This window comes from Scylla paramamosain, chromosome 41, assembly GCF_035594125.1.
Source record: "Scylla paramamosain isolate STU-SP2022 chromosome 41, ASM3559412v1, whole genome shotgun sequence".
NCBI classification, from domain to species: Eukaryota; Metazoa; Arthropoda; class Malacostraca; order Decapoda; family Portunidae; genus Scylla; species Scylla paramamosain.
Window position 1 is genome coordinate 9,704,467 of NC_087191.1, and position 12,500 is coordinate 9,716,966.

Here is a 12,500-nt window from a genome sequence, read left to right on the forward strand (position 1 = left end):
AGGTCTTCTCCGCGTCTTTCTAGCAAACAAGGCACGTGTCTGACTGTGCTTGTGTTGTTTGGGTCACACACACACACACACACACACACAAGGGTTAATGATCACTGCTTTCTCTCTCTCTCTCTCTCTCTCTCTCTCTCTCTCTCTCTTCTGGTTTTTCAGGTTCTACTAGTTCTCCAAATTTGGTGTTCATTTTATTTTTATAAGTTTCTTTTCTTCTTTTCCTCGTGTGTGTGTGTGTGTGTGTGTGTGTGTGTGTGTTGTCCTGGTGTCAGTCAAATACCACTTTATACGAGTTTTTACTGTTTGAAAATATTACCACTAGTACCACCACTACTACTACTACTACTACTACTACTACTACTACTACTACTACTACTACTACTACTACTACTACTACTACTACTACTACGACTAATGATAATCAAACTGTGATAATTTGGCTGTAACATATCAGTGCCAGCCTTCTTGACTTTTAGTAGTAGTAGTAGTAGTAGTAGTAGTAGTAGTAGTAGTAGTAGTAGTTGTGGTAGTAGTTGTTATTGCTGTTGTTGTTATTCATATCGTAACTCTTGTAATAGTAGTAGTAGCAGTAGCAGTAATTATCATTGTTGTAGTAGTAGCATTAACACCACATCACATCACATCACATCACCACAACCACCACAACCACCCCACACATCCCCACCACTCAATCTCAGCCATCAGCAATCATCACTCAGACACCACACCCTCCCCAACCACTCTCCCTCATTCAGCATTTAAGAGGCCCTCCCAGCACCGTCCCGCTCGTCTACACATCCATCAGGCACCGTGCTGCTCGGGTACTGATGAGGGGGCGCCGGGCCTAAATGGGTCTTACCTGTACTCATTACCATGCAAGGTGTGATGGGTCGGAGAGAGAGAGAGAGAGAGAGAGAGAGAGAGAGAGAGAGAGGGAGAGGGAGAGAGAGAGAGAGAGAGAGAAATGGATACTAACAGAAGGAGGAATTGAGACGTAAATAAACAAGGGAAATGGAGGAATATAAGAAGAAAAGATATATTAACAGAAGTGAAGGAATGAGGAAGAGAGGAAGAAGGGAAGATAATGGAAGAGCAAAAGATACGTAAAGGAGAAAGAATAAAACAAACAGGAAAGGACGAGGAGATGGAGAGAAAGATAGAGAAGGGAAGAAGAGAGAGAGAGAGAGAGAGAGAGAGAGAGAGAGAGAGAGAGAGAGAGAGAGAGAGAGAGAGAGAGAGAGAGAGAAGATGCACCCTTCCTTATTTCAACAGACTAGCGAAAGAAAATAGACAAAGATTGTAAAAAAAATATTCATGTTTTATAAAGCAAGGAAATAAAGAATGAATAGAAATAAGCATATAAATGTAAAATCAAAATAACGAAGACAGTATTCAGAAAAAAAATATACACAAAAGCAGAGAGAGAGAGAGAGAGAGAGAGAGAGAGAGAGAGAGAGAGAGAGAGAGAGAGAGAGAGAGAGAGAGAGAGAATTACCGACTTAATGAACAGAAATGAAAGAAATAGCTGTCTTTTTAATTATGTTTCTGTTTAATGAAAAAGAAAGAATAGAAAGAAAAGAAAAATATCAAGATTTCAAGAAGAGAAAGATAATATAAATTCATATGAAGTGGGAGAAACAAAGAAAAGAATTAATAAGATGAAAATAAAATAACAATAAAGTAAAAGATAATAAGAGAAAATTGAGGTTTGGAAAGAGAATTCGAAACCAGAGAGAGAGAGAGAGAGAGAGAGAGAGAGAGAGAGAGAGAGAGAGAGAGAGAGAGAGAGAGAGAGAGAGAGAGAGAGAGAGAGAGAGAATGAATCGGTATGCGGTATAGGATCACATGATAATTCACACACACACACACACACACACACACACACACACACACACCATAAAAAGTTCCCGTGTGTATTGAAGTGGAGCCAATTAAAGATAGCGAACTTGGGAGGGAAAAGGAAGGAAGGAAGGAAGAGGAGGAGGAGGAGGAGGAGGAGGAGGAGGAGGAGGAGGAGGAGGAGGAGGATTGTAAAAGGTAAACGTGGTGAATGCTGGCTTGAGAGAGAGAGAGAGAGAGAGAGAGAGAGAGAGAGAGAGAGAGAGAGAGAGAGAGAGAGAGAGAGAGAGAGAGAGAGCCAGTTTTTGTCATGACCTCCCTCTTTGACCTCTGCCTCTTCTTCCTCCTCCTCCTCCTCCTCTCCTCTCCTCTTCTTCATCCTTGACACTCCTCTTCCTCCTTACTGTCCTCTTCCAGTCTTCTTCAAACTTTTCACTCCTCCTCCTCCTCCTCCTCTTCCTTGTCTTCTCTCCACTTCTCTTTCTCTCTTTCTCTTTTATTTTATTTTATTGAGTTGTGAGCGTTTGTTGTACTGTATCTCTCCTCCTCCTCCTCCTCTTCCTCTTCTTCTTCTTGTTCTTCTTGTTCTTCTTCATGTTGTTGTTGTTCTTCTTCTCATTTGATTTATTTTATTTTCATTACTTTTATTAATATTGTTTTCATTATCGAATTTCTCTTTCCTCTTTCCCTTTTTGTCTCTCATCTCCTTTCTTTCCTCCCTATTCGCCTCTTATTCTTTTTTCCTCCTTCTCTTCCTCCTCTTTTATTTGTTATCATTATTTATTGTTATCCTTATCATTATCTTCTGTTTCTTTTTACTTTTCTTTGTCTTATTTGTCTCTTCCTTTTCCTCCTCCTTTCTTTTTCCTCTTTCTCCTCCTCCTCCTCCTTTTATTGTTATTATTATTGTTATTATTATTATTATTTTCTAGTTCTTTTTATTCTTGTTTTGTCTTCTGTGCTTCCGTTTCCTCCTCTTCCTCTTCCTCTTATTCCTTCTTCTTTTCCTCTTCCTCTTATTGTTTCTCTTCCTTTTCCTCCTCTCTTTGTCTAACTTTTCCTCCACTTCTTCTTCTTCTTCTTCTTCTTCTTCTTCTTCTTCTTCTTCTTCTTCTTCTTCTTCTTCTTCTTCTTTTTTTTCTTCTTTCTTCTTCTTCTTCTCCATCTTCCTCCTCGTCTGTATGTAACTTCTCCTTTTTCTTCCACTTCCTTTCTTCTTCTACTTCCTCCTCCTCCTCCTCCTCCTCCTCCTCCTCCTCCGGCACGCGACAACACAGCAAGACAGAGTTAATTTATTACAGACGTGTGGTGGCCTCGTGTGTACGTGAAAAAACGTACACGAGGCCAGGAGCACATGGGCAGGTACACACAGGTGGTGGTGGTGGTGGTGGTGGTGGTTTATCTTCATGACTAAGCTTAAGGGAATCTCTCTCTCTCTCTCTCTCTCTCTCTCTCTCTCTCTCTCTCTCTCTCTCTCTCTCTCTCTCTCTCTCTCTCTCTCTCTCTCTCCTTTTTTTTCCATTCCGTTTCGCTTTTTTACCTTTTTTTCGTTTTTTTCATTCCTTTCGCTTTTTTTTTCCTTTTTTGCTGTTTTTTATTCGTTTTTTTTCGTTCCGTGTTTTTTCTTTTATTCTTTTTTTTATTGCGTTTTGTATTTTTTCTATTTATTTCTTTTTTTCCTTTACTGTTCTCGATTTTCCTCTGTTTCTCCTTTCATGTTTACTTTTCTTCGCCTTATGTGTTTTTCCTCGTTTATTCCTTATTTTTCCTTTCCTTCTTTCTTCCTTTCTTCATCGGATCTGCTTCTCTTTTCTCTTCTGCTCAACATTTTCTCTCTTTTTTCCTCGCATTCTTTATCTTTTCCTTTTCTTTTTCTTATTTTTCCTCATCCTCCATTTTCTTCTTCCTTCCTTCCTTCCTCTTCTTCGTGTTTTTCTTCCCCTTCATTCCTCTCTTTCTTCCCTGAATGTTGGGGAGTAATGGTCATTCTTCCTGCCTCCTCCTCCTCCTCCTCCTCCTCCTCCTCCTCCTCCTCCTCCTCCTCCTCCTCCTCCTCCTCCTCCTCCTCTTCCCCAAGGTGCCCACGTGCCCTTGCCGCCGCCTGCCACCTGACGCTTCTTTCTTCCCTCCTCCTCCTCCTCCTCCTCATCTGACCTCTCTCCCTCTCTCTCTCTCCCTCCATTCCTACCTCACGCTAATTCCTCCCTCTTTATCTCCCACCGCCCGACTCGCTCAACTCTCTCTCTCTCTCTCTCTCTCTCTCTCTCTCTCTCTCTCTCTCTCTCTCTCTCTCTCTCTCTCTCTCTCTGTTCGTCATTCTTCTCGTTCACTTTTTTTTGTCTTTTTGTCCTTCAGTGTCTTAATGATTCTTCTTCTTCCTATTGTTGTTGTTTTTGTTGTTTTTGTAGTTGTTGTTGAAATGGTGGTGGTTTTCATCATCATCATCATCTTCTTCTTCTTCTTCTTCTTCTTCTTCTTCTTCTATCATCGTCATTGTGGAGGTTCGAGGAGGAAGAGAAAGAACAGTAGGGGAAGAGAGAGTAGAAGAGAAAGGGAGAAGAAAAAAGGGTAGAAGAGAAGGGGAGGATGAATAAGGGAAGAGGGAGAAAGCTGAAGGAAGGAATAAATTACTTATCATGAGCCTACTACTACTACTACTACTACTATTCATGATCATATATCTAATCTAATTCAGGTATTTATCTATGTATTTATTTTCTTTTCGTAATACAACAACTACTACTACTGTCATCAACATCACCACCACCATCACCACCACCATCACCACCAGTATTATTCATGTCTTCTTTTATCTTTTATCTTTTCATCTATCTATTCCTCTTCGTTCTCATCACCGCGGTTTGATTTGGGTGTCCAGGTGGAGTGATCGGGAAGGCGTCCGGCGCACCTGTCCTTGCAGTTACCTGTTAATTAGCATCCCGCCCTGGTAACTTGTCTCCAGCCCCTCTCCCACCTGTGTTCCTTTGTGTGTTTGTGTGTGTGTGTGTATGTGTGTGTGTTGACTTCATCTTTATTTCTGTGTGTCTGGTTTTGTCTTTTGCCGCTCTCCGTTTGTCTGTCTGTCTATCTATGTGTGTGTGTGTGTGTGTGTGTGTGTGGTTCAGATTCTGTCTGTTTTTTAGTCTGTCATTATCTTTCGGTCTGTTTGTCCGTCTATCTGCGTTTGTTCATCTCTCTCTCTCTCTCTCTCTCTCTCTCTCTCTCTCTCTCTCTCTCTCTCTTTCAGCATACCTCCACACTTCCATCGCCTCTCCTCTCCCCTCCCTTCAGTCTCTTCTCCTTTCTTTCCTCCTTCCCTCCCTACCTTTACTTGTCGTATATTAGCATCTTGGCCCCAAATTTACTTACCTTAACCTGCAATTATCTTTGACCTTGGAAGACCACCACCACCACCACCACTATACCACCGCCACTACTACTACCACCACCACCACCACCATCTACGTTCTTGTTATTAATATCAGGTTTTTTTTTTACTTCCAAAACTTCTTTCGTATCCTTGTTGATTTTTTTAAGTTGATACCTTGGAGCTTCAAAATTGGTGTCTTTATTTTTATTTTTATTTTATCTATGCATTTTTTTTTTTACTTTAGTCTTCATCTTGTATTTTTTTCTTCTTCCTGCTTTATTTCTCCTCCGCCTCTTCTTACTTTTTTTTTTTATTTATCTTCATATTTGTACTTTTTGTTTTGCTACTTATCATCTTCCTTCTTCTCCTTCTTCTTCTCTTCCGATTCATATTCTTTTAGTTTGTTTTCTTCATGTTCATTTTCTTTTGTGTGTGTGTGTGTGTGTGTGTGTGTGTGTGGGTGTGTGTGTGTGTGTGTTTCTTGCCTTCGTCCTCCTTCCTTTTCTTTATTTTTTTCCTCCCTCATATTTTCTATCAATTCTTCATCTTCCTCCTTGTGTTCCTCTTCGTCCTTGTCTCATTTATATTCTACTCATAATCCTCATCACCTTTTTCTTCTTCTTCTTTTGGCACGAATCTCTAAATAGGATCTTAACCTTTAGTGTGTGTGTGTGTGTGTGTGTGTGTGTGTGTGTGTGTGTGTGTGTGTGTGTGTGTGTAAAGGATAAAATAATAAATGAAAACACCAAATTCACATACATTTTATATATATATATTTCCACTCTTCATCCACACAATGATCCACAAAAAAAAAGAAACATTTCTTCCATATATATACACAGACAAATACTTGTTTACATAAGTACAACAAAAATCATTGAGAAAAAAAAATACAAAAAAAAAAAGGGAACACACACACAAACGATATCAAATAAGGAGAATAACAAAGGATGCAGGGAAACAATTATAAATACAAAGGATAAGAAGAAGAAAAAAAAAACAATAGTAATAAATAGAGGGCGGAGAATAAACACACACTAATTTGGCACACTGAATTCACGGTTGAGACAAAAGAAACACACAGAATACAAAAGCCTCAAAGGGAAAGAAAAGAATAATGTTAGTGACAAAAAAAAAGAGGAAAACAAAAAAATATATATGTACAATCACGCTTAAAGTAAAAAATAAACGTTAACTTGAAAAAAAAAAAATATACAGTAATATACACACATACATATTGATGAAGAGAAAATTGTGTTAGTTTAAAGAAAATAATAATACGAATTTCTCACTCCTTTGTTAATTAAATAATGATGAATAAGACGTGAAAGTAATGATACAAATAATGATGATACAAATTCATGCTTACCTCATAACAGGCGACTAGTTCCATAAAAGTGGTTTGAACGATTTGTTTCATGATACTGTGGTTGGTTGGAGACACTATTGATGGATTGGGTTTTTTGAAAGGCAAACATTAATAATGGTCAGCCGGTGAAAAGCTGCTTGGTTAGGTTAAAAAAATGCAACTGATTGGAGTGAACACTTGATTGTTGGTTTGGTTGTGTTTCAGTCTGGCATCTGTTGTGGTCTGGCTGGTGGATTATGGGTATTGAAAAAAGGGGGGGAGAGAGAGAGAGAGAGAGAGAGAGAGAGAGAGAGAGAGAGAGAGAGAGAGAGAGAGAGAAAATATTATGTAGTCAGTTCGATTATCAAGTAAAATAAAATGCAAGAAATTGGTGTGTTGAGAGATTGGCTTGTTAATTTTTGTCTTGGTTTATTAGTCCTTCAAAAAAAAAAAAAAAAAAAAAAACAGAAACAGCAAAAATAACTGTAGAAAAGTCGTGATGGATTGTAGGGAAAACTGTGTGGTATTGAAAGGGTTAAAGGAAAGTGGGACTGAATGTTTGTCAAGAGAGACCAATATAAATATCAAACAAATAATTACAACAAAAATCGAAAGTAAATTTTTGGTAATGACTGTCGTGTTTGCAATTGTTAATGACGTCAGGATATTTTTTTTCTGGTTGCTTTTATTTTAAGTAAGGAAAGATTAAATAGATAACAAAAAGAATCAATTTGGTTATACAGAAACGTACTGAAACATCTTGAAATTAAAACTACATACTAATATTGGCTGTTATGTTTGCAGTTACTAGTGCTGTCATTTTATTGTTGCTGTTATTATTATTATTCAATGGGAGATGAGATTAAGTGTTTATCAGAAGGCTTAGTCCAAATATCCAAAATAACTGGAGATTGAAAGGATAAGTTAATTAATTTTGAGTGTTGTTCTGTTATTTCTTGTACTTTTTATGATATTGGTCTATAGAATAATGGTAAGGAAGTTTAAATATAAAAAAAAAAGCTCAATTCGAGTATTCAGAAAATTAAAACTGGTTAAAAAGAAATATTTATCAATACTGAGAGTCTTGTTATTTTTTTGAAAGTGAACAAGAGTAAGTGGTCATCAAAAAAGCTTATTAACTGATTGGAATAAAAAAAAAATGATATGAGTGTCGTTTTACAGTTGCTACAGTACTACCTTGTTATCTTTGCTGTTACTGTTGTTGTTGCTGTTGTAGATAATGCTGTTAGTAGCGAGGTTGTGGGCTGCTGAGATCAATTATATTCATTAGTTTGTTCTAAATTGTGGTTATAGAAAACATACTTAGGTTAGTCCTCCCTTCACTATGTACAGAAAATGGGCGTCACTTGGCACCTTTCGACTCAAAGTATCATACGCACAGAAAATGGAAATGTAAACATGAAATAGGGCACGGTTGATTAGGAAGAAAACGAGAGATTAATACACTTTTAATGGGAAGCTAAAGTAAGAATAATTCGATGTTCTATTTCCTTAAAACGCAAAAAAGCAAATTCTTAATGGAAACGAGACGCAACGAAACAAAACGGAAGAAAACGGGAATTACGTAGCAGATACATGAAAGAAAACGAAACATAAAGCATGGGAATCTGACGTCCAAAAGAAAAAGATAGGAAAAATAAAGGTAACGAAATAAATAACGATAACAAAAACGACATAAAGGCAATTACCATACAATGAAAGAAAACGTGCGTAAACGACAAAAAAGAAAACGAACATTTTTAACCCCTAACTCAGACAAACGTAAAAATACTATACACACACACACACACACACACACACACACACACACACACACACACACACACACACACACACACACACACACACACACACACACACACACACACACACATCCCAAATGGCCGTATTAACTTTGCTGTTTACACTATTACTACCATATGACACAACAATTACATACAAAACTCAATTAGCAAACAGTTACACGATTCACAAATTACTGTTTAATCATAAGTAATAATCTGCTTGTTTATATTCAGAGAGAGAGAGAGAGAGAGAGAGAGAGAGAGAGAGAGAGAGAGAGAGAGAGAGAGAGAGAGAGAGAGAGAGAGAGAGAGAGTACAAAAAATAATGGCATATTCCTTACTTTTTTCCCTTTCACTAGTCAATTCCTTCCTCATTTTTTCCCTTCATTTCATACAGGTAGGAAAAAGCATTATCATCCCACCCACACCTGTGTATTGCACCTCCCACGCCTGCTACACACCTGCACACCACACCTGCACGCCTACACACCTCCCAACACACCTTTCACACTGAGAGAGAGAGAGAGAGAGAGAGAGAGAGAGAGAGAGAGAGAGAGAGAGAGAGAGAGAGAGAGAGAGAGAGAGAGAGAGAGAGAGAGAGAGTTGAATAAATAAAGGACTCTTGGAAACTCTGTCTTTACTTAACGGGTCTTTTTTATTTTTTATTTTCTTCGTTATTTACTTTATCCTTCCCTTTTCTCTCCTCTCTTTGTTAATTTACCTTTTTTTCTGCTTTCACTTCAATGACAGGTGGACACACACACACACACACACACACACACACACACACACACACACACACACACACACACACACACACACGCTATACAAACTCTCCCCCCAAAAATTTCCTTTCGACTCATGTATTGCACTCGAGAGGAACCTGTTTGGCACTTGTTTCCTTCACTTATACATTCCCTTCATTACGACTCGATTTCTTCACTTATATTATCTTATCGTCTTAATCACCACGTGTCTTTTTTAATTCACTTCAGGAACCAAGAATTCGTCTTTTTTTTTTTATTTCTTAGTGTCATTTTTCACTTTTTTTTCAGTCATTCGTTGGGAAATTTGTCTTATATTATTTTTTAGTCACTTATCAGCAAATTTTTCCCCCTTTCTTCACTGTTGGCACTGCGTCGATGTATTGGCACTCACTGGCACTTAAGGATACCATACTCTCACATCCTTCACAATCCTACGATGCCCCGAGGTCTGTGTGCAGGAAAATGTGGCGTTTAGTTCCCTTCCTCTCACTCCTCTGCACTTCAGGACACTAATTATAATCCTACACGGTGCTGACGCGTCCCTAAATGTCTGTACAGGGACGAAGGACATCATATCCTACACTCTTCCTTACATCCTACACTTCTTTGCACTTTACGATATATCACATCCTGCACAACTATCTCACTTTAACACTTCAGGGCACCACATATCCTACACGTCCCTAAGATGTGTACAGGACGAAGGATTTGAGTTTCTACACTCCTTCAGAGCATCATATCACATCCTACGCGCCCCTAAGGTGTTCCTAAATGTTTAAAGGACGAAGGATATTAGTTTCCTTCACTCCTTCAGGATATCATATCACATCCTACACTAAGATGCTGACGAAGGATTTAGGGCATCACATCACATCCTACAAGCCCCTAAGATGTGTATAAAATGATGAAGGATATGTTTTCTTACTCCTTCACTCCTTCTGGATACCAAATCACATCCTACACGCCTCTAGGATGTCTAAATGTTTACAGAAAGGACGAAGGATTTTAGTTTCCATAATCCATCACTTCAGGGCACCATATCACATCCTACACGCCTCAGATGTGTGTGGAAGGGCGAAGGATTTATTTCATTACTCCTTCACTCCTTCAGGACATCACATCCCACACTAAGACACCGCTGGAGTAAGGAAGAGTCCTACTCCTCACCCTAGCATGATTTCAGGACTCCAGGATACACTGGGCTTGACTCTGGGCGCGGCGTGTGAGGGCCAGCCACTCCTCGTATCTAGGGGCGCAGCGCATGAGAGGCTGGCCGAGGCGCATCACCCCCATCACTAGAAACTCCCCATCTCCCCATCTCGCCCCGCACTGCATGGGCATGATGACCTTGCCAACGTAACTTCCTTCCTCCACCAAACTGCTGAAGGAGATGTCATTTTCCTCCTCCTCATCTTCAGCATTCTTCTGCGTCCCTCTCTCGGTGCTGGTTCGGTGTGGGTGTGCGTGGCCGTGACCAAACACAGGGTAGGTCTGTTGAAAGATCTTCGACGCACGTACGGTAAGGGAGGTGAGGTCCAGATGTGGCTTGTCCGTCACTGCCAGGATGGACCCACGCGCCACAAAGTCCCCAGAGCAGTACAGGTGTAGCAGCTCCTCCTCACTACAAGGCCGGCACTCTGTAGGGGAAGGAAAGGGTGTGTGAGGCATTGCTTGGTGGAGTGACTGACTGGGGAACTCTGTAGGGTGTGTGTGTTACTGATTGACGTGTTTAATTGGTTGGTTAATTCAGTGGGGGTAGGAAAGGGTGTGTGAAGCGTTGGCTGGTGGAGGGACTGACTGACTGACTGACTTGACTGGCTGACTGACTGGCTGCGTGAGAGGCTAGACAAAACTACGAAAATTTTTATAACGCGAATATATCACTTATTGCCTCTCCTGCCCCTCCACCCCTCCAAAAAATAAAATAAATAAATAAATAAATAAATAAATAAATAAATAATAATAGAAGAGAATTTCAACTGAATTAACTGACAGAAAGAGCGACTGAATAATTAAATACTGACTAAATGACTTAATGACCATTTTGTTGATTGACATTGACTGAATGATTTACTAACCAGCTTATTGACTACATGACTGACTGACTGACTGACTGAATGACTGACACTGACTGAATGATTTACTAACCAGCTTATTAACTACATGACTGACTGACTGACTGACTGAATGACTGACACTGACTGAATGATTTACTAACCAGCTTATTAACTACATGACTGACTGACTGACTGACTGAATGACTGACACTGACTGAATGATTTACTAACCAGCTTATTGACTACATGACTGACTGACTGACTGACTGACTGACTGACTGACTGACTGATAACCTTACTGACTGCATTACTAATTAACTTACTGACCATCTTACTGACTGCATGACTGACTAGCTGAGTTATTGACGAGCATATTGACAAAAACACTGACAGACTGGCTGGCTGACAGGACAAGACCCACTCTGAATAACAAACGAACGAGGAACAAAGAGAGAGAGACAAACAAGTAGAAGCAGAATAAGAAAGAAGAGGAACGAAGTAATCAGTGAGTTTACATTCCTTAAAAGTACACACACATACACCCATTTAAGTACACGTGCACTGAGTATTCCAGCCACACACACACACACACACACACACACACACACACAGATCACGTCTTCTATGCTATTTCCATACATGAACGAAGCAATAAGTTCCACACACACACACACACACACACACACACACACACACACACACACACACACACACACACACACACTCATCTAATACCTCAACACAATCAAATAAAACCATCCATTTAAACCCCCAAATTTCCAAGCCAATCACGTGTCTGCTTTTACCGTACGCCATCGACACGTCATCGGGGTCTGGGCCAATGAGAGGGCAGGGACGCTATCCACTGACCAATGGGCGGCTAGTATGGCCAGGGAAGGGACCAATGAGAGTAAGGGTGCTATTTTCTTGGGAGTAATGGAGGTTTCGACTCAGTGACTGTAATTACCGCCACTGCAACAACATAATACAAAGGGAGGGAACTGGTAACTCACTCTCTCTCTCTCTCTCTCTCTCTCTCTCTCTCTCTCTCTCTCTCTCTCTCTCTCTCTCTCTCTCTCTCTCTCTCTCTGCATTTCTCCATCTCTGCCTTTGTTCCTCGTATTTCTCTCTCTCTCTCTCTCTCTCTCTCTCTCTCTCTCTCTCTCTCTCTCTCTCTCTCTCTCTCTCTCTCTCTCTCTCTCTCTCTCTCTCTCTCTCTCTCTCTCTCTCTCTCTCTCTCTTCATTCTTCGTTTTTCTTCTCATTCTTTTTCCGTAAGATAATTCTCCTCATCCATCTTTATTTTCGTCTC

General features: G+C 39.8%; 1 protein-coding gene and 1 long non-coding RNA gene across 4 annotated transcripts in view; one reads left to right on the forward strand and one right to left on the reverse strand.

Moving 5' to 3' along the window:
- Positions 1 to 12,500, forward strand: part of LOC135092948 (uncharacterized) — an 88,113-nt gene that overhangs the window by 20,402 nt on the left and 55,211 nt on the right. The gene's annotated exons all lie outside the window — the stretch shown is intronic.
- The window catches only part of LOC135092947 (meteorin-like protein), a 64,405-nt gene continuing 60,508 nt past the window's right edge, over positions 8,604 to 12,500 (reverse strand). The window contains exon 3 of the mRNA XM_063991769.1: positions 8,604 to 10,769. Coding sequence (XP_063847839.1) covers positions 10,312 to 10,769 — 458 coding nt within the window. The 3' untranslated portion in view covers positions 8,604 to 10,311. The remainder of the gene's footprint in view (positions 10,770 to 12,500) is intronic.